The sequence below is a fragment of the Ascidiella aspersa genome, chromosome 8, assembly GCF_963924565.1.
Source record: "Ascidiella aspersa chromosome 8, kaAscAspe10.2, whole genome shotgun sequence".
In the NCBI taxonomy this organism is placed as follows: Eukaryota; Metazoa; Chordata; class Ascidiacea; order Phlebobranchia; family Ascidiidae; genus Ascidiella; species Ascidiella aspersa.
Window position 1 is genome coordinate 16,289,938 of NC_139454.1, and position 21,007 is coordinate 16,310,944.

The window sequence follows — 21,007 nt, forward strand, 5'->3', positions numbered from 1 at the left end:
TTTCAGTAAGGGCCAGATGTATAGAATATATATTGGTCCGGGTATAACATGTTATGTCGAATTTTTTTTGATTTAATTATTGTAATTAAACGGAAAAAACATAAAATAATTAAAATGAAAATATGGCGAGCTTATGAAAATGTCGTTTAGTTTGAAATTTCGCAAAACTCGGATTCGCAGCCGTCCAAAATTTCCGTTTATAAACTACCATAGGCACACAAGGTAACGGTTTAATTGAGCCTCTTACATATTTGGCAACATATTTATACACCTAGTTTGGGAGACTAACGCATAAATCCTTAAAACATTTATTGTTTTAATACTGATACAGTTGTAATATCATTAATATCATTTCCAACTGCAGAACCTCGATTTCAAATAACCTAAATACTATGTCAAAACATCAACGGGGAGTCAATACATCACGTCATGCTTTTTAAATTCATTAAAGTTCGCATTGTTCGCAAAATGTGAGTAGGTCGAACCATTGTTCGCAAATGAACTGCTTCCTTTTTATATCCTGTACTCATTGACTTTGATAAACGAGTTTCTCGTTTAGTGCACTTGGTAATACAGTAATGAGTAAATGACCTAAAATTGTGGGCAAAAAGGGTACTCCGATCAAAAGAACGTAATTGGTTTACTATCAACTTTGCAGTAAATCACTTCGGAATAAGACCAAAACAGGACTACTAGCTAATAGTCGGATAAGATCTAAACCTGCCCTTATAAGCCTAAGCTAAATTAGACATAAACTAAAAAGCAATATAATCATTGTATTAAAACGGTTTAACGCCTATGGTTTGCTATATTTTGCCAGCTTTTACTCGGTAAATTTTTACCATGGCTTGGTCCGAGCAATCACTATTAAAACAGACTTTAAATCTGTTGTGTTTTTTATGTGCCTAATACGCCACCTTTTAAATTAAAAATTTTGGCAATTTAAACCAAATAAACGCAGTGTTCTCAAAAATTATTTTTGTATGACGCCAGGTTATGACGTAGCTTTGTAATGTCGTCGCTAAAAATGCATTTAACTTTAGCATTTTGCTTGCTGCGGCCCTTGTACAATTTTAATTTGTTTATGCCTGGTGTTTATATGTTTGGTTGTAGCAACATGCACAACAGGTGCTAACAGAGACATCGCCTCCAGATTTCGCGTTTAAATTTGCGGTGATAAAATATGTTGTGTTGTACGAGCAATAAGTTTTTTTACTTAGAGAAGCCTCTCTCTAAAAGGCCAGTCGCACGCGCGGCTTATTTCCCTAGTGACAATAAAACACACAGCATGGTGTAAAGTGACAATAAAACACACAGCATGGTGTAAAGTGACAATAAAACACACAGCATGGTGCTTCTTCGCTTCGCAAGCTAAACAAAGCAATCGAATATGGACGAATTGGGTATTGAATCTTTTCAACCGCTAGATGGGATTAGATAGCTACAGCAAATTGAAACGATGAATGTACACTTTTTGTATAAAGCTTCGGACAAAAATCAGTCTGCAACATGCCATAGCAAACCAAAAAAGGATGCGAGGAAAAGCAAGATATGTCCCGAAAATAAATTTTCGGCCCATATAAATAGCGACAAAAACAAGATATGCCCCGAAAATAAATTTTCGGCCCATATAATAACATTACCTAAACAAAAAACCCACCCCGAACTTCATCACTAAATCAAATCTCTAACTCTATACCCATTACACATCCCAAACCAGTCAAACCCTAAACAAGGGCAAACAGTCGATTTGTGTTAAACGATCGAATCTTTACCTGAAGCCTGGGATTTATAGTGAAGCTTCCAGCCGTTGGGTTCATACAGGCGATGTATTGAGTGCTGTTAATATCCTTTAGAGTTAGCTTGTTTCTGTCGTACCTGGAATTGCAAATTTTTAAAGACAAGGGTCGAAATATTATTATATGCTTTTATACTTTCTTTTCGACAGGATATTTTAGGATTGATTTTACATATCTAACCTAAAATTACCGTTCGAAGAAGCAGCTTTAAAGTTGAAATAAAGATGAGCAATTTGCATCAAAAATTGGTTGCACCTATTGGAACGCTATTCGTAATAACGAACGGACGCTGTTACTGTTTGTGACATATTGAAATGTCGGGTGGCACTGTTTAATGTAAATTACCAATGGCCGTAGTCGATGTGTTGTCTTATAAGAGTATGTGGGCCAACAGTTCCATAGGTGTCTACTTCGGGCATATTGACGTCATCAAGGAAGTAAATTAGCTTCTTAGTTCCCACCGGGCCGTAATTCCGTCCTGCTTTTTTCTCCAAATGTTTCTCCAGCAAACCTGTTAAACAAACTAAAACTTAACGGAAATGTAGATTTCCGGTCGTTTCAGTTTATTGGTCCACAATTACAAGAATTTCGGTTTTACATATTTATACAGCAGTGTTTCCAGGAACTTTCATACTAACGTTGATGGGCGAATACTCTCATCAATATGCTTTGTTACTTTTATGCAACACATATTTTTAGGATAGCCTACGAATTTCAGGTAAGAAACTTACAAAAAGTTTAGTAGATGGTTAGTTGCGACTCAAGGGCGCACGTTTTACAGGACTACATGCATTTGCCCCTCTTGGCTAATAACATAGCCCCTTTCTAATAATCGATTAATCTCGCACAAGATATAAACCGAAGTCTTACGTACGGTAAAACAGGCAAGGATATTAAGCAAAACGGTGAAGTGTGTGGAAATTCTAAGATGAGTCTAAAACTATAATAAAATACTCATTAGTCAAAAATCTATTCATAAAAATGTTTAAAGCCCACTGACAATAAAATAGTAACTAAATAATGATTGTTTACATAAACAACAGATTTCTTCTAACAAATTAAAAAAAATCACCTTGATGGGGAATCCACCCCGGATGTATAGTTTATAAATTAATGGGCTCATAGTATACAACCGCTTAGAAAAATGCTTTTTTACTTTTTTTAAGAGCAATTGATTGCCATTTTAGCACAAAAGCGACAAGAAGCGACGCATGTCCCTGGGTGGTGCTCTAAAGTCATACAACTTCCAGCGAAACGCTTTAAAAGATGGGGCCCGTACATTGGAACATTAGAGAAATCTTGACGACTGACTACAAAACTGCCATGGACTGACCTAAATGATAGAGTCAAATACAAACAACTTTAAAACTGTCGACATACGTTGCAGCATGGCCGGGGTCGTGTAGTAGTTGAATGGCACGTTTGCGACCATGTACTCGTCGGTGAGACGTTTAAGCGTGTCGGACACCAGCAGCGTTTTCCCGCAACCGGCGTTTCCCACAAGCATCACCGGCCTTCCGTTTTCGACCAGCATGTCGACAAAATGACGTATGCGAGTCGTCTCCACGGTGTGAACCAAGATCGACTAAGGAGGGGTTATGGGCACATTACGTTTGTGTTATTATTTCTCGAAAGAAAACGCCTTTCTCAAATGAAAAAAAATCGGAATGCAAAAGTTTATTTGCAAGCTGAAAACCAAAATTTATAGGGTAAAATATATTCAATAGACGATAAGGCTGGAACAACATAGTTGTAGTTGCACTATGTTCAGCAACACAACGCTTTCTAGGCACTTTTAGAGTAAATTAGCATCGCGCAAAGCTTATATGACATTTCAGATATTATATCTATTAAGTTTTGTTAACATCACAGTGGACAAAAACAGCAAACCATACTGTTAAGGTGGTCAACGTATTGACGTATGAAGTGTTTTCACATACCTGTATTGGTAGGTCAGCGTCCATTTCGAATTTCGGAACCTTCTCAGTCCAGGGGACGAACTTTTTAGTGGCCGGGTCAACACAGAAATCAAAAACGGTGCCGGTTGAGGGGAATTTTATGTGTTTAAACTCTTTCACCCACCAGCGGCTGAACTCCTGTCGGTAGTCGGTCATCTTTGTAGTAAAAAAGTTAAATGTTTAGAAAATAAAGTAGTTTAACAAAACAGCACAAATTTACTAGTTTAAGAACTGATGTTCGCTTTCTTTCAAAAGATGTATAACGGGCAACGTTACCTTTAAAATTTTATATTTTGTTGAGAAATACTTATCGTTATGCGGAGTTATTATCTGATTTTTGTTTATGGGAAAGCTTTAGTTAATTGCGTCGAAATGTAGATGTTTTCTTAAAGCTTAATGCATGTGACACAGCTAATTTTTAACAGATTTATAGAAACCTTCGATTTTTTTATAAAAATAGAACTTACATGATCTTGTAGTGTTGCGCCACCGAACGCCCAAACCGCCGCAAACACAAAGAAGAGTTCATACAGTTCCCTTGGCGAGTCGGGTGCCACAGTTTCCGGGGTCAGTAGACACTCCAGCAGGTAACACAAGGTCTGAGTGCACAACAGCGCTTAGTTAATTTCAAAATATTGTGTGTGTGTGTGTGTGTGTGTGTGTTTCTAATTTTATACTTATAAAATAGTTCTAGTTACAAAAAGGCCAGAAACTTAATAGGTCCCTTTACATACCGAAAATATCCTGGTATCAATATCTCGATTCGGGATGTAAGTCTTACCTGTACCATTGTGTTGTCAGGTATGGGCGTAATGGTTTTAAACTGCAACCTCATTGCCTCCAAACAAGTGGGGACGTATTTATCAAAGAGGATGGTCAGGTTGGCACGTTCGGACTGAACCGAACGACTGTCGATCCAACTTGTTACTGGTCTAAAATAACGACAACAAGCATTTACATTTATGAAGCCTCGTGCAATAGGCTTCCACAAATTTTGCCCATGGACGACCTATAACAAAACATGCACATTTTTAAGACCGATCGGTTAGAGTCTTAAATCGTTATTTCCATTATCATACTGTACATACTGGATTTAAATGTTAGCTTTAATCAATGATTGATTGTAAAACAACAGCACGCTGTATTGCACACATAAAATGTCACTATACCGACTGCAAGTTTTGATTTGAAGTACATTTGTGGTTACAACAACTTATTTACGCCCCTTTAAGCTGAAAACCTCCATCATTTAACTAACTTAAAAAGTTTTTTGTTTTGATTTAATGTGCATAGAGTGACTGGCACGACGCCGTCTTTATCGTTAAATTTCAACCACAGTAAACTCACCATTTCACAATACTACCCTAAACTTACGGATTCCATCCCAGATCTTGGGGATTGACGAAAAGAATGCCGGCTCTAGAAACGGTGGCCGGTGTGGCCGACTTCAGGTGGTAGATCTCGAAGAGTAGTCGCATGGAATCAGTGAGAGGAATCCTTTCGTTGCTTGCGAGCGTCAACATCTTTCGAGGAGAAACAAATATTTTAAAACGTCGAGTTGAAGGTTGACGGAAAACTGAATTAAACTCTTTCACACACTATTGTACCATTGGACGTGCAAAGGTTTGCGACACACACAGTTCGCGGGGTTGATCAATATTGAAATGCGGTGTTATTAGCATCAAAGTTAAACAAATCCTTCCACATAATGTTCTTAAGCTATGCTCTAGACTAGTTCTCCCATTTTTTTAGCTTTCAACCAAATTAAAAATTACTGGCGGCGCACTTTCTATAAAACAACGATTTTATAAATTTAGAAATCGCACTAGATAAATTAATGCCAAAAGTGTGACATTGATTCAAACCAGATGGAATCGTGAGTTAAAAGTCTTTCGCTGTCAACATGGCGGATTGGAACTTTCTTGGTGTGCTACGTTGGGAACCAGTGTCCTTATGGTATGCTACAAATCCGTACCTTGTTATCGTCCATGACTGTGTTAAGCGATTCGATCCACATGGGATCAATGTCTCCATCCAGAACAATCCATTTTGAACCATCGTGGTTAATATTTGACTGGTCGCGCATCGTGCTGGAAAACAAACCTAAAAAAGACCAACCTAGTTAATAAAATGTTACGACGAAATGTCCACACACTCAAAAATGTTATTTCTATTATTGCTTTATTACGTAAAATCACTTTACATCCCAGCTTATTTTACAAAAACATTTAACTTGACTATTCAGTGTTTACAACAAAGTTCTCTACGAGACCTAAGCAAACTAAGGCCCCGTGAAGCAATTTAATCCCGCCCGTGTAAAACGTTTATTTCAAGTAAAATGAGCCTTAACGTTTTTACTTTTATATTATAATACGTTATTAAATCAAAATTACACATGTAAAGCAATCTCATAATTCCCCTCTCTTACCAGCTTGTCAAAACAATGTTTTTACAACATTTTTGGAAAAATATTTACACTTTATATTTTGTGAATCAAGATCCTATTTTTTACGCGGCCCTCTAAGAAATCATATAAAAGAACCCCCCCTGTGCCCTACCCACATTAGGTGCAATGACCAACCAACACCCACCGTCTTTCCACTCTCTAGTCGCGGAATGAATGAAGCCGAAAAGTTCATCGGTAGTGAGAGCCTTTGGGTTGATGTCGTTCCAGACAGGCCGCTTGCCCAGCACTTTGTGGGTCTCGTGTAAGGTTCGGAGGATCTTAGATTTGCCGGCTCCGGCGTTTCCTATAACAAACACCGAATGCCGCACGGCCAACAGCTCCTCCAGTTGAACGACCTAGATAAATAAAATATTTTGAAGGAATTTAAATCAAGTTGTAGCTGTTTGGGGATGTCTTAGAAGTTTATTGGGACTATTGTTAGTTCCCTATGACTCCTTATATCAGATTCCTATCAGAAGGTTAACATCTACACAAAGACTACTTGTTCATCAGTCCGATGTATTAGCATTAGCAAAGGCGACTGCTCACGGAAGGCGCCCAGGTCAGACTGCCGAAGGCACATGCGAGAAAGTGAGAGTAACAAGAAAAACAGAGGAGTAGCGAGTAAGAGTAATTACCACGAAACGAATAATGGTAAAAGGCAAACAACTCAGATAACGCCACGGCGAATATTTAATTAAATGGACACGTCACTATAAAGTTGTAATAAAACTAGTTTCAACAAGCCTAAAAAGTTGGTCGTCGGTCAACAAAAAAAAATTGTTTTGACCTTACCTTGAGAATGAAATTATCTTCGGGTTGAAGCTTGAGGTTAATGATGGTTTTCTTGATGGATTTTTCGAAATCTTCATCGCGTTTTCTTGGTACGTTCAGCAAAGGAAACAGATCACCTGATAATAGTTTAAAAAAGTTGAATGCCCCTGTTCGATATGGCTATCCCTAGTAAATTTATTGAGAAAGTCTCAAACATAAAAAAGCTAACGTTTAACCTGAGCTGCTAATATTTGGGGAATGTTTGGGGTTTTTTTTCGTCCCAGAACGCACCACACAACAATGTAGCCTTGCTGGGGTGCGCTTTGCAGCACAACACAATAGTTATATACAATATAAATTAGGGTTGTTCAAAAAAAACACTTTTTTGTCAAATTTCAGTGGGGACCCCTGGAATTTTTAGGTTGCGTCTGAAAACCCCACAAACCAAATCTGGACACGTTTGGTTCAGTATTGACCGTGCTACGTCAATTTGAAAATTCAGATTTGGGCTAAAATTTTTGAAAAACATAAATTGTCCTCCCCCTAAAAAGTTTTTTTTTCTTCTTTTTTTGCATTGCTTTGCAATTGAATAGCTATAAATAAAAGTGAGTAATCATGGTACAAATGTCACATTTAAACAACATTTATTAGGCTGTTTTGTAAGAAAAATGGCTTTTTAGCACATTTTTTTGAACTTTAGATAAGTAATTGATATAATTGTGTGAAGACTAAATGCACTATTTTATTAATTTGATGTCATGTATGCTGCATCTACTATATTTTAACATTTAAAGCCATTTTTAATACAAAAAAGCCTAACAGATGTTGTTGAAATGTGACATTTGTACCATGACTACTCACTTTTTTACTGCAAAACAGGTTTATTTATGGCTATTCAAGTGCGAAGCAATGCAAAAAAAGAAGAAAAAACATTTTTTTAGGTGAAGGACAATTTATGTTTTTTCAAAAAAATTAGCCCAAATCTGAATTTTCAAACTGACGTAGCACGGTCAATAATGAACCAAACGTGCTCAGATTTGGTTTGTGGGGTTTTTAGATGCAACCCCACTGAAATTTGACAAAAAAGTGTTTTTTTGAATACTAACCCTAATATGCATACATACATACAAAATATAAATACATTTTGACAAAACCAGTGTCAGTGGTTCCCAACCTGGGGGTCGCGACCCCCAAGGGGTTATCAATATGAACTAAAAGTTTAGCAGTTTAGAAGGAGCAAAAGGAACCGCCTGTCTAGCATTTGTGTTTATGTGGCATTTGCTGCAGCAACCCAGTCGTGTTTATGACGTCACCATTACACGTAGCTTCAGTCAAACAATGTCTAATAAAAATGAATGAACGGTGAACACCCAATCTTGTTGTGCATACTTAAATCCAGGGAGTCGAACCGTTTGACTTTTCCGGTTCAGGTTCAGTTCGGGTTCACGGATTTTTTCGGAATCCGGTTCAGTTCCGGTCTCGGTTCGGAGGAATTTAAAAGTTCCGGTTCAGCTCCGGTTCAACCATCGTTATTTCAAAACCGGTTCATAAAGTTCCGGTTCAGATACAATATAATTTGCGTTAAATCTCAAAATGTGGGTCGATTGTAAGTCATTTAATCTAAGTTACGTGACTTATTAAAAAAACAGCAACTCATTATTCAAATATATAAAATATAAAAAAATAAACGATTTTTTCATTCAATGTTCACATTTTTGTCATAAAATTTCGAACATGGCGTAACTTGACTCTGTACAATATAAGTTGTGACGTCATGCAGGGGCGAACCGCTTTTATTTACAGGTTCGGGTTCGGTTAAGGTTCAGGTACTTTCAAATTATTCGGTTCAATTCCGGTTCGGCTCCTTAAAATCTTATAAAAACCGGTTCAGGTTCGGTTACGGTTCGGATAAAATTGACCCAAAACCGGTTCATGAAGTTCCGGTTCGGTTCCGGTTCGACTCCCTGCTTAAATCCGAACATTTTAGCTAAATTTTGATACAATCCGTATAGGTTTTTTGCCCAATGTGAATTTTGCCAATTTTGAAATGTGTTTTTTATTGACTCTGGTTTCTGTATCATACACTATAATTTGGAGGTCGCGCAAGTTTTCGAAAGCTTAAAAGTGATTGCGAGAACAAAAAGGTTGGGACCCACTGGACGAAATTGTACTACAGATAATTAATTACCAATGAGGCCCATGAAAACGGGAACGTCTTCGGTGACGATCTTGGGGAGGTTAAAGTCCCGTAATGCTCGCATCAGCACTTCTTCCTCCGGTCGTTGCCTGTCTGCTCTTCTCAGGGCACCGGCAACCACGAGAACACTTTTTACAGCCCGCAGTCCCCAGTCATAGTGGTACTGTGACGAAAAGAGTTTTGTTATTACCAAAATACCTATCAAAAGCATTCTACAACAAGTAAAAAAAAGTATGCTCTCCGAAATATTACCAAATATTGCTGAAAAACGAACTAAACAACAAACAAATAAAATTTTGATTGTAAAATGGGCAAAATTTTATTCAAATGTTATGATAAATACAATATGTCCCATTAGTTTTATCCATCCTTGTGTGTCATATAAGGCGATATATATTTACTCTAAATCAGTGATTCTCAACCGCGGCTCTCAGAGCCGCATGCGGCTCTCAACTGAACATTTTGCGGCTCTCTAACCGAGTGAAAAATTAGTTAGAAGTAGCAGAATTGCAACAAAGTAAGTAAGAGAAATCAAGAATTAATGAATTGTATCAGCAAGGATCCCGAGTACGAAGTACTAATGTTACCGGGTACTTCCATCCGGCTCTTTAAAATAATTTTGTGGTTTGTTACGTCACAATATATTTAGCCATTAGTTAGCCTAGGCTAGCGTAATGTACATTTGTTGTTTTCTAGTTGCTTTCTTAATGTTTTTTAATTATATGCCTATTGTTGTTTTTTATGCGGCTCCTTGCAAACCTTAGGTTTGAAATGCGGCTCTTGCTCTAAAAAAGGTTGAGAATCACTGCTCTAAATCCAAGTTATCCAACTAATGGATACTCCAGGTAAACAAACAATAACTTTACCAGACTAGACACCACTTCATTAAAATTTTAACATTATCACGGTAAAGATCCTCAAAATAAGAACCTGTTTTGAGCATAGCTCCTTGCACAGGTTGTAAAGCGTGATAAACTTTCTGGCCAGGAGCTTTGCCTCAGTAAAGCCTTCCGACACGAGCATATTTTCGCAAATCATTGCTGTATCCGGAACAACCATGGCGCATGGTCTGTGAATAAAAAAGGCTATTTCAAGGAATTATCGCTCACACTGAAAAATCAAAGCAATAATGTAGTCTACGTTAACAATAATGGGTACACAACCTACTAAGAAATCGCTATGCTCGAAAACATTTTTGTCAAAAAAATCAAACCTGAAAAGTGCTTTCAGATTCTCTGGCAATTCAGTCCTTCCGGCATAACCGGGGTTCATGGTGATGAAGATGCCGACGCTGGGTGACAAGTTGATGTTATCGCCAAGGAACACGAACCGTTCTTTCTTGGCCTTCAGTGCATCCTGTATCATCTTCACCTACAAATATTAATCAGTGTAAATACTAGGCAAAACATTGACAATTGGTATCTATAATCAATGATAAATGTACACTCATATGTTTAACAACTGTAGTATTCTAAAGCTGTTTTTTTGACCAACGATTACGGCTTACGTATCATTAGTTCACCGAAAGCGCAGACTTAAATCAATGATGCAAGCCGAATTTGTCGATAAATGATGAAAGCAGGACAGGCTTGAAAAGCAACTGGCCTGCCGTGAGGTTCGAACTCACGACTTCCGGACATACCGGGACCGTCGCTCTCCGAACTGAGCTGCAATGGCTTAGAGAGTAACAAGTCGAAAAACAACAATACGCCAATGCTTGCTACAATCTGTAAGTACAAGCAACTTCATATTGAAGTGGATCTGCAAAACCATATCATCATTCAATGAAAGATGCACACACATATGTGTGTTTACAACTGTCATCTAGCCCTTCTGAAGGTCAAAAGACGGCTTCAGAAGGGCTATGTTTTAGCAAAGCATTGACGCATGGTTGTTTCTTAAACTCGCTCCTCTCTGAGCCTGTGTCGTGGGTTCGAACCTCACTGCAGGCTAGTTGTTTTACTAGCCTTCCCTGCTTGCATCATTGATCGACAGATTCGGTGAGTCTGCGATGGCTTTCGGTGCACTTGGTATCGATTGCTAAACGCGGCCGGATAAAAAATACTAAAGAAAATAAGAACCTCTTAAAGAATAAGGAACTAATCTAATCGGGTAAAATTATTATAAGATAGCCGGCATCAATGCTTTAGCGCATCGGCATGTTACTAACCTGCACAGCCACCACTGACAGCACTTCAATGGCAATCCTGTTGAACTCATCGAAGCAGCCCCAGGCCCCAGTCTGGGAGAGTCCCTTGTAGATGTTGCCGATTGACTTGTAATCCATCTGCTCGGAACAATTGAACACGTAGACGGGGATTCCCAGAGCGCGGCCCAGGTCTTTGGTGGTCTCGGTCTTACCGGTTCCGGCAGGACCGGCCGGCGCCCCGCTCATAGTGAGATTCAGCGACTGCGTCAGTGTGATGTAGCACCTGAAATGTATGACATCAAACAATGATTGCAATAACTTTAAAAGAAGGCTAAAAAGTAAGCTAATTGTAAAAATTCGTAAATTTACCCCATGTCTGTTTTGTAGTGGTCCTGTGCATTACGCCTTCATATACGAAAATTAAGTATTATGAAGAAGTTGACTTCCGAGACTGCAGAACGTTAGTCTCTGTTAACTCTTTTTACCATTAAGTTACTGTTCACCGCTAACATATATATTATATAGCGTTACTTAAGTACTTTTCTTAGTTATTCTTGTACAATTTCATTTTCAAAATTGGTTGTAAGTTTTAAAACTTTTTTATAAGGTTGTTCAACCAGCAAAATCAAAGGTAAGAATTGTTAAGAATGTAATCAGTCTTTGACTGACCTGTCTGTCAAAGGAGTGATGACGAGTCGCGGGGTGTTGCCAAGGTACTCGTACTGGTAGCGGAACTGCGCGTTGCAAATATTGGCGAAGCAGTGCGTGACGTCATCGTCCCACCGGTGACGTAGTTGAGAGAGCCAGGTGAAAGCTTGTGACGACACGACCTTCTCGGCAATGAGCTTTGCCACCACGTCACGACTGTGCACGTCAATCGTGCAGATCGTCATGATCTTTTGCCTGTAAAAAGCGTTTTTGAAAAGATTGCACGACTAACCATTTAATTTGTAAAAGGGTCAAGTTTTTTTTATCAGAATTCACTCTCACAAGCCTATTAGACAGATTTTTATTTGCGCTGGCTAAGGGCGTACTGCTGAAAAAACATTTATAAAAGATGCAGTTTATTACGTAGCCTGTAATTACGTTGTAAAACAGAAAGACAATGAAAGTCTCAGTTCAGAGTCCTACGAGTGACTCCCCAAGCAAAAACAAAACAACTACCTATCGAGCGGGTGCAGATCGCCAAGCAAGTGGTTGATGAGCGCGTTCAGTTGAGTCACTTGTTTCTTGTTGTAATCTTTCATAGCGTTTTCGAAGCCTTCCTCGAGTTTTTCAAATGCGATTCCGACCTTATGCGAAAGTGCGTTAGTTAAATGTCTCCGGTACAAATTTAAAAGCATGTATAATTAAATTAAAAACTAGTTTCGTATCTTACATCGGTAGTCCACCAGATTTGCGACCCGGTGAGCGCCACTTGAGCCGGGTAATCGAACAGCCATAGGTCACGTGCCTTATCCTCGTATGCCACGACCCCCTCCTGAATCTGATGACGTATGGTGCTGCGCTGCGTGTCTTGTAAGCGGTTTAGCCAGGTTTCGACCTGAGCAGAAACGCGTGCTTGACTTGGTTAGTATTTTTGTGCTTCAGTTTGTGTTTTGGGCTGACGTATGACTTTTTATTTTATATTATATTTCGTCGTTATTATTTGGCACTGGCTATATATTTCACTGGTTGTAATTATAAGATGATATTTCGGAATAGAAGTTCAATATGATCAGTCGTATTGAGATATTCTCACTTCGATATTGGTTACATCGATATATAGGGTAAAACTAAAGTTGTGTACCAATGTGTAGTTTACTAATGCAATTTACAGTCAGCGCCACCTGATTCCTCAATTTACAGTCAGTTACCTGCCCGACAAGATCACATGGCTTGTCAAACTCCACATACTCCTTTTCTTTGCTGAACATCCCCAAGACAGTCTTGGTAGGCTCGCCGTTCTGGTCAACTTCAAACTTAAGGTCATTGATGTTGTCGAACAGTTTGCGCAAATGTCTGGTCACCTGGGTACAGCAAATATTGTTACTTTACGTGACCTAAAAACATTGGACGTTTAAAAAGCATTAACTCTTCTTTCAGGCTTCGTTCTTTTCCACAACAGAATTTAACGCTATGTGAAAAAATTAAAGTTTAAATACCTTTTTACTGGTAGCGGCATTGTTCATGACTGAACTACCCATAAGTAACATCAAATTTATATTATTTTTTCCAAAACTAATGTTTTGATGGTAGTGCTTTTTATAGCTCAAGCTAAGAGCTCAAAAAACTAGCCTTAATAAACTATTTTTACTTGTATAAAAAGTCATAAAGAAGTTTTACCATGGTCGGCTGTGTTCCCTTAGACAAAATGTCGAGCAGGTCGGCGGATGAGACGAAGTAAAACCGCGGAAACATAAGGCGCTTTTTCTCGAGATACTCAGCCAGGGATTTCTCGCACACCGATAACCTGGGCACAATTACATTAGTTTCTACAATTAAGTGGCACCTTTGTCGAAACTAATCGCTTAAAACATCACAGACCTTTTGACGTTTTAAAACTTACACACGAAAACAATTTGTCATGTATTCCTAGTAGTTCAATTTAAGTATTTTGAGATTTCAATTGTTTATCAAACAGGTAAACATCATTTAGTTTTAGTAATATAATTTTCCAAAAAAAATGTACTTTAACCTTTTTTGGCTTCTAGATTATTTACCTTTCTAGCAGGTTTTCCATTTTCTCAAAAAGTCCAGGTCGGTTCGTAGACTCAATAACGTTCTTAACCCTCTCTGAATCCTGCATAAGTTCCTTGAGGTCTTGGTCAATAGTCTCAAAGCGCTTTGTGTCTTCCGGAAGTTGGGAGCGAATATCCTAGATAAGACACAATTGCCGCATTTTGTTTGTCTACAATAGTTCCTTCGTGTTGATGTTTGCTACGGACTTAATCTCTTCGTTTTGCAGCTTGGTTTAAGAAGGTTGCGCTTGTTTAAAAAATAATTGGGCCTGGAGGCTGCGTCATAATTGTTTAATTGTATTTGTAAATAAAGTAGTACAGAACTGATTAAATACACATAGATGACGAGAAAAAGACAATTTGTATCATTTATGATAATATCATCGTCTTGGTCAAAACTAAAAGTGTTACAAATGATTCTTCACGCATTAAACGCTCAGAAATATAACATGTCGGCAACGAATGAGCACCTCTGATCCAATAAAGATGCTCTCCAAATGAGACCAGGTTCGCTGTACTTCCAACCACGCCTGGATCACCGTGTCAGCTGTCACCAACTTACGCTGCCATGACGTCACTTCTTCCCGGAAGTATTCAACGAACTTGGACATGAGCATGTTTTGAAGTTGAACCTAATTAAAACAGGAAAAAAAATGTATTAGTTTATCTTAAAGGCGTTGGGTTCGTTGATATTTAATATGTGTTACCATTTTAATCTAAAACAAATGTGATTTACCGATATATCTTTATCATATACGATAACATTTTGGCGTGTGGCAACTCGAGCTTACCAACATTTATAAAAAGACAAAAACCTGATTATCCTCGAGAGTCTCAATCAGTTCTTCGTCGGACACGAGCATGGCAGTGCCAGTTGTGTGATGACGCTCGTATTGAAACTCGACAGACGACCAGGTGGCTCGCATCTCCTGGAGAACCTTCTCAATTCCCATTTCTTTCTTCGCTTTGTCTACGATGCTCTTGACCTGTAAATGTAATAAAGTGGACATGCAATAATGTGTTGGCCGAAATAGCGATTCCATATTCAAATAAAATAAATTTGTGTAAAAAAAGCATGAAACTGAATCTGTACTTTGCTTTGTTATTAGTTAAGAGTTAGTGTCGTTTATTATCGAAGGTTTTTTTTTTCTGTTGCCATACTTTTGAGTTTGATAGTATATGTTGACATATACAAAACTAGCTTTTATGGTACAATTGGTTTGTCATCCAAAAACGTTTATCTAAAACATGCGAATATTTGAATGAGAATTTAAATGCGATGGCGGGTGAAATAAAGGTTGTTGCGTTACCTCATCCTCCACGCGGTGGAGCTGCAAAGCCAGAAGGTCAGCCAAGGTCGTGTCGTCGCCCATTTCGAATCGGACACCAGTGGCGCTCATGAGCTGCTGCCAGTGTCTGTCCCGGATAGCCGGGCTTTGAAGTTCCACCACCGCTCTCAGCGAGGTGATCATGTTCTTTACCATCGAGTCGAGGCCGTTGTAAGCGTCCCACCCCCTGCATTCTTAAACCGATAAAGGGTAAAGCAATTAGCTTAGGTTTTTTAAACCAATGAGTGCAGCAATAAGACCAAGTCTCGTTGCAGTAATTTAAAATGACTAAACAACAACGCATTTGACCAATTTTATTGGGGACAAGATATACAAAGCAACAGTAAAATAAAATTAGTCTAAATGAGTTGCCTTTATATTTTTTATATCAATGTGACAAAATAACTGTGAACAACGCACTTATTTATTAAGCTGAATAGCATATAATAATCTGACGATTTACATATAGTTATCAGTCGCATAAACATAAAGTCTGTTCGATAAACCTTTATCGAGCGTTCTTATATCCTTAAGAAATCTTCTCAGTTCCAAGTCCATGTCATCCACGTTGATCTGGCGCCAACTAGTGAGCGTCCAATCATCTAGACTTGTGCGGACCAGGATAATCATGTCCCAAAGTTGCTATGGATGAAATCAACAAAAAACCTTCGTATTTAAAGTGACTTCAAATCTACTAAAATAAGTTGGCAAATTATATCGACGCCCAGATAAAATAAACTATTTCGAATAGTAACAAAACGGCTAAGGAATCAAACATTTAGTGTTAGTATTAGCGGCAAAATTTTTATTTGCTGTCAACGTTTAAATGTAGTTATGTACGTACGGCTTACTTTGCCACTTTATCGCCTAAAATGAACCATTACTCTGCACCACAAACCACATCCATACGCAAATATGTTTAGTATCTGGTCGAGAAATATGAATTCCCCTAATGCTCGCATTGGCAGTACGATACGTTGTAACACAAATGTCGAAATCAAACCTTACCTTAAGTTGCTTCAGCTCTCTTCGGCACGCTCTTAGCTGTTTGAAGTCCGGTCTATTTACTTCGAATAGATCAGCAGAAGTCTATATAAATCAGAAGAATTCTTTATTATCTTAAATGAAGTTTTTTTCATAAAAAAGTAAACATTAGAAAACAAAAAGATTTTTTAAAATTTCAATATGTTTGTAAGCAACTGATAATAGCCCGTCCGTTGTTAGAAAGTCAATTGGCGCATTCCTACGCGGTTGTTACATGCATTACACCGGGACCGCCGTGTTTTCCATCTGATATTAGTTAGACAATGCTTCTCACCTGCAGTGCGGCCATCTCTTCTTCCATGTCACACGTTTCACGCTCGATTGAATCCAGCGTGACGTACGGTTTCTCGGAATTGTATAAAAACGGAGCGAATCTAAAAGAATGATATGCCATAGTGCTTTACATATAAGGAAATAACCAGAAGTGAAGGTTAATTAAATAGATATATGTAAAATAGATACGGGACTTCTCGCGACCGCTGCGCTAGCACAAGTTTGAGCAATGGTCTAAAAAAATTGCTAAAATATCATTTATCTGTCAACTCTTTACTCACTTTCGGAAATGCTCTCTGAATCCATGCTGTTTGACATCAAAGGCCTGGCAACGCCGTCTTATAACAGACACTTCATTTGCTTGTAATGGACTGACATTGTGACGAACAGCGGTAGCCTGGAAAGCATTTTTTTACAATTAGCTTAAATCCTTTGCAGATTACTTTTATGTTCGTCCTGCCACTTGCATAGCTTTAAGATGCCTTATTGCTTTAAACATGCCTTATTTGCACTAGATTTTTATTTAAGCCATTTTCACTGCGTATGGCGATATCTTTAGTGGATCCGGTGAATAATTTTTCTGTCCAGGCTTCTAATAGCACTTGGTATACATCGATCAATAAGTTGCAACCCCGAACTTAATCTGTTATATCAGTATACCTGTTTCTTAGTTGCCTCCCATTTTTCTGGCAGCTCTTCCAGTTGCTTATGACTTTCTTCTGGTAATTCTTGCTCATAGAAGTGAAGCAACTCGATGGTTTCCTTGAGAGGCTCGAACATGTTGTCAGTCGCCTATAACAAGGTGAAAGACGGGTAATGCAATAAAGTGTAGTTTTTTTTTAATTTCTTGGAAAAACCTAAAGCTTTTACCTGTTGCCTGTCTCTTACGGCTACAAGGTTTGCCATCACCCGCACTAAAGCGTTGTAGTCTCCTTCCTTTACTTCTTCTTCCAGGCCTGTTTCGGTAGCTTGGATAAATTCCTCAAGTTCTTGCAAACTAAACGAAAATTTTTTTTATTTTAATTTTTTTTTTGACTTGTCGGCAAATTTATTCATAATATTTATCATTAATATTTTATGTCAGGATTGAGAAATATGCCTTTGCGCGACACAACACAAATCGATTAAATTGTTTAATCCAACGACTATATTAAAATTGCAATATGTTTTTTTTTGTAAAATTTGTAGAACATTTTTATCGTGACTAACCTCTCGATAACATGAGTCATGAGGTAGTCTTTGAACATGAAGCTCCACCGCTTTATAAAGTTTAGTAGGGACTGTTTGAAAGGACGGATATCTACGCGAAACCACGACGAAAATACCTGGAAAAATTATAATTAAAGCATGAAAAGTTATTTTAAGAAATTCTTCCAGTGTCATAATTTGTACCTTGAACTCTGGCAGAGCCGAAACTTCGTTATAAAGCATTTCGTATGAGTCGATCTGACTTCGGAACTGCTCCAGGGATGGGGGAGACTCCGGAACACCAGATTCTGCGTGAGCCTCGATTTCTTCCGCTGTGAGCACGTGGTTGTAAAGCAGGAATTGTCGCATAAATTCTTTTCGGTCATCCACCCATAGGTAAGCGTACCTGTCGAAGCAAAATGATAATTCGATTACTATATGATGTTGAATTGGGTAGTCAAAATACAATTTAGAGATTTTTTTTGCTGCTGGTGGTTTTCAAACTAACTACTTTTCGCCATGACCCTTAAAAGTGGGCCTGAATTCACCCAACCCATGATGTATAGTAATTTAATGATTCTTTACAAAAAAGGTTTTCAGGTTGAGTTCGTCCAAAATGCCGTTTTACAATGGAGGTGCAGTTAAATACTGAAGTAAGATTATACAGTTGGGACCACTTAGGGCTGTGTCTATAGTTTGTGACTCCGGCTTTAATTTTTTGTTTGCCCGTGTTTAAATAGGTACAGATTTCTCATGAAAGAAATGATAAATTCAAAATATTTATTTTGAAACAAGATTGTTTTTTGTTATAAAGTAAACGGTCAACTTTACATATTAGGCCTCTTATAGTATGGGGCATTATTTATCTAGAATAGCCACCTGACTCCTTTTGGCGAGGCGGAGACCTGAACGTACCAAAATTTAACCTTCTATAGCTATTTCCAACTCACTTGTCGAAGGTAGCCCTGTACTCCACGGAGCTTTCAATGACGTTCTGTGCCCGATCCAGTACCTCGCTACGCATATTCGCCAGCGCCATCATCGCTTCCATGTCGCTGACGTAGTGGGGTCGTTCCAGGTGAGAGGCCACTCGTTCCACCAGTGTTCCCATCTAGAAAGGGTTAAAATTAGGTGTTTGTGGGCAAGTTGCATTCTTTGGCGGGTCACCCGAGATTTTTGGGCAATTTTAATGCAAATCTAAATGTTTACATCATGCAAATTGTGTCTTTATATCATGCATTGCCGTTTTTAGGGCAACACATATCGCACAAAAATTGTGTTGCCTGACAAAACAACGTAGAAACGGTGTTAATTACTTTTTTAACATTTCTCTTTTCATTAGTAACAAATCTAATAAAGTAGCACACGATTGTTTAAATTAATTTTGTTATTCTTCTCCATACCCCGTAAATTTCCGATACGATTGACTCGATGAGGTCGTAGAATCCACCTTGCATGTCGTAGTCGAGAGGAGGATCAAAAACAACATCCGGAGGATTGAGTAGTAGATTACATTCAAGAAGTGGTGGGGGATGCTGACTGTTATCTAATTTAAGAAAACTTTCAATGAGAAGTGCATCAGTTGTAAAATTGTTCTTCCGGCAACATTTTATTAAGTCCAACGTTTCGACCGCCTATTGGGGTATCTTCTTCAGGACAATTATCTGTTTTGCTTGTTTAATTATAGTAATATCGTCATTAGGTATCAAATTGGATCGCGGTACTTTTAATAAAAAATATTGGGTATCGTATAGTAATAAATTTCAAGTATCGGGTATCACTATAGTTATATGGCGTAAAATTCACATAACGGTCGTACAAGATTGCAGTGTGTATATGGTAATATAGCGCGTGAAAAGTGATGTAGCAGTTACGGTATGTGAAGGATTTTACGGAGTGATAATTCAATAAATATTTTGATAACGATGTGATAGATTGTTTTTAAGGAATTACCCGTATTGGCAACAAGATATTCAAGCGAACAGTAGAGGGCGCTATACATTCCATCGATCACAGCGTCGTCAACGTATTCCAGATAGCTCGCCCAATCAGACGAAGACACGTCTGCTTGTAGGTAAGTCAAGTTTTCCTGGAACGAAAACACGTTGTCATTGATTTAAAAAAACCCACAATACTTTGACGTTGTATATCTGGTATATACACTACAGTGCTATCAAACATGCAAACCTGATTATGCAATGCACAGCATTAGACACTCAAGTATATCTCCATATTGCCTAAAAACTAGTTTAATTAAATAAATACCTTTATTAAAAAAATTAGCGCAAATAATTTCAAGCAAATTAATTTTTCGTTCCTTCTATAAACATTAACAATAATACAATTCGAAAACGATGTAATAAGCTAATGTTTGTACTCTTTAACTTTGTATCTATCCATCAGTTTCTAATAATAAATCGTAAACTGTTATCAAAATATTTTTTACAAACGTCTTTAGATATAAATTATATTGTTATAAAACATAGCTGCAGTGGCGTATCCAGGGGGGGGGTCCTTTTCGTAAGTGACATTATCGTTTTTTGTTCGTTTTTGTCGGAGTTTTACTCACCGTCCGAAGCTGCGTGTTTTTAAATGTAATTGGGTCACGTGTCTTGAGGTTATGCGAAACCAAAATCAAAAACAAAACGCCGTTTTTCTTCTTTTGTTTGGTCGACCGTAAACGCTAGATAGTTTTTCTCTTTCGCCTTTCGTTATTCGTTCAGGTTGGCTAATCAGCAAGTGTGTGTTCGACAATTAATAATATAAATCAAGCTTTTTTCTCTTTTTTTTTTTTTTTTTTTTTTTTTTTTTTTTTTTTTGGTTTCCGCTTTTTTCTCTCTGAAAACGTCGAGTTAGACGGTGCTGATGTTTCTCGCTGTTTGTTATCTGCGTTAATATCAGATGTTGGTGTAAGACTGGGGTCGGCAACCTACTGTATCGGGCCCGTCGCCTCTTTGACAAACTATACACGAGTTCATTTCAAATACTTTTTGACTATTTTAACTACGCAAGTGCGAAAATTTTTCGCGCTCCGCGCGAATGATCTTACTAAGTCCCATTTGTTAACGTTTTGATGCTGTATTTTGAACAAGATCAGCGCTTCTTTACCGTTGCGCCATTGAAAGCTGCCA

General features: G+C 38.1%; 1 protein-coding gene across 1 annotated transcript in view; it reads right to left on the reverse strand.

Annotated features, from left to right (window-relative positions):
• The window catches only part of LOC146136334 (dynein beta chain, ciliary-like), a 70,394-nt gene that overhangs the window by 38,820 nt on the left and 10,567 nt on the right, over window positions 1-21,007 (reverse strand). The window contains exons 19-52 of the mRNA XM_083396065.1: window positions 19,830-19,965; window positions 19,280-19,422; window positions 18,827-18,987; window positions 18,081-18,282; window positions 17,898-18,013; window positions 17,559-17,685; window positions 17,349-17,480; window positions 16,970-17,085; window positions 16,690-16,789; window positions 16,380-16,460; window positions 15,878-16,013; window positions 15,354-15,565; window positions 14,859-15,029; window positions 14,514-14,675; window positions 14,026-14,180; window positions 13,649-13,775; window positions 13,180-13,332; window positions 12,702-12,866; window positions 12,488-12,615; window positions 11,993-12,226; window positions 11,345-11,606; window positions 10,388-10,545; window positions 10,105-10,243; window positions 9,166-9,337; window positions 6,999-7,114; window positions 6,349-6,559; window positions 5,733-5,860; window positions 5,132-5,280; window positions 4,539-4,689; window positions 4,225-4,356; window positions 3,740-3,913; window positions 3,180-3,384; window positions 2,145-2,310; window positions 1,776-1,878 (exon numbers count right to left, since the gene is read on the reverse strand). Of these exons, the coding sequence (XP_083252191.1) occupies window positions 1,776-1,878; window positions 2,145-2,310; window positions 3,180-3,384; window positions 3,740-3,913; window positions 4,225-4,356; window positions 4,539-4,689; window positions 5,132-5,280; window positions 5,733-5,860; window positions 6,349-6,559; window positions 6,999-7,114; window positions 9,166-9,337; window positions 10,105-10,243; window positions 10,388-10,545; window positions 11,345-11,606; window positions 11,993-12,226; window positions 12,488-12,615; window positions 12,702-12,866; window positions 13,180-13,332; window positions 13,649-13,775; window positions 14,026-14,180; window positions 14,514-14,675; window positions 14,859-15,029; window positions 15,354-15,565; window positions 15,878-16,013; window positions 16,380-16,460; window positions 16,690-16,789; window positions 16,970-17,085; window positions 17,349-17,480; window positions 17,559-17,685; window positions 17,898-18,013; window positions 18,081-18,282; window positions 18,827-18,987; window positions 19,280-19,422; window positions 19,830-19,965 (5,223 nt within the window). The remainder of the gene's footprint in view (window positions 1-1,775; window positions 1,879-2,144; window positions 2,311-3,179; window positions 3,385-3,739; window positions 3,914-4,224; window positions 4,357-4,538; window positions 4,690-5,131; window positions 5,281-5,732; window positions 5,861-6,348; window positions 6,560-6,998; window positions 7,115-9,165; window positions 9,338-10,104; window positions 10,244-10,387; window positions 10,546-11,344; window positions 11,607-11,992; window positions 12,227-12,487; window positions 12,616-12,701; window positions 12,867-13,179; window positions 13,333-13,648; window positions 13,776-14,025; window positions 14,181-14,513; window positions 14,676-14,858; window positions 15,030-15,353; window positions 15,566-15,877; window positions 16,014-16,379; window positions 16,461-16,689; window positions 16,790-16,969; window positions 17,086-17,348; window positions 17,481-17,558; window positions 17,686-17,897; window positions 18,014-18,080; window positions 18,283-18,826; window positions 18,988-19,279; window positions 19,423-19,829; window positions 19,966-21,007) is intronic.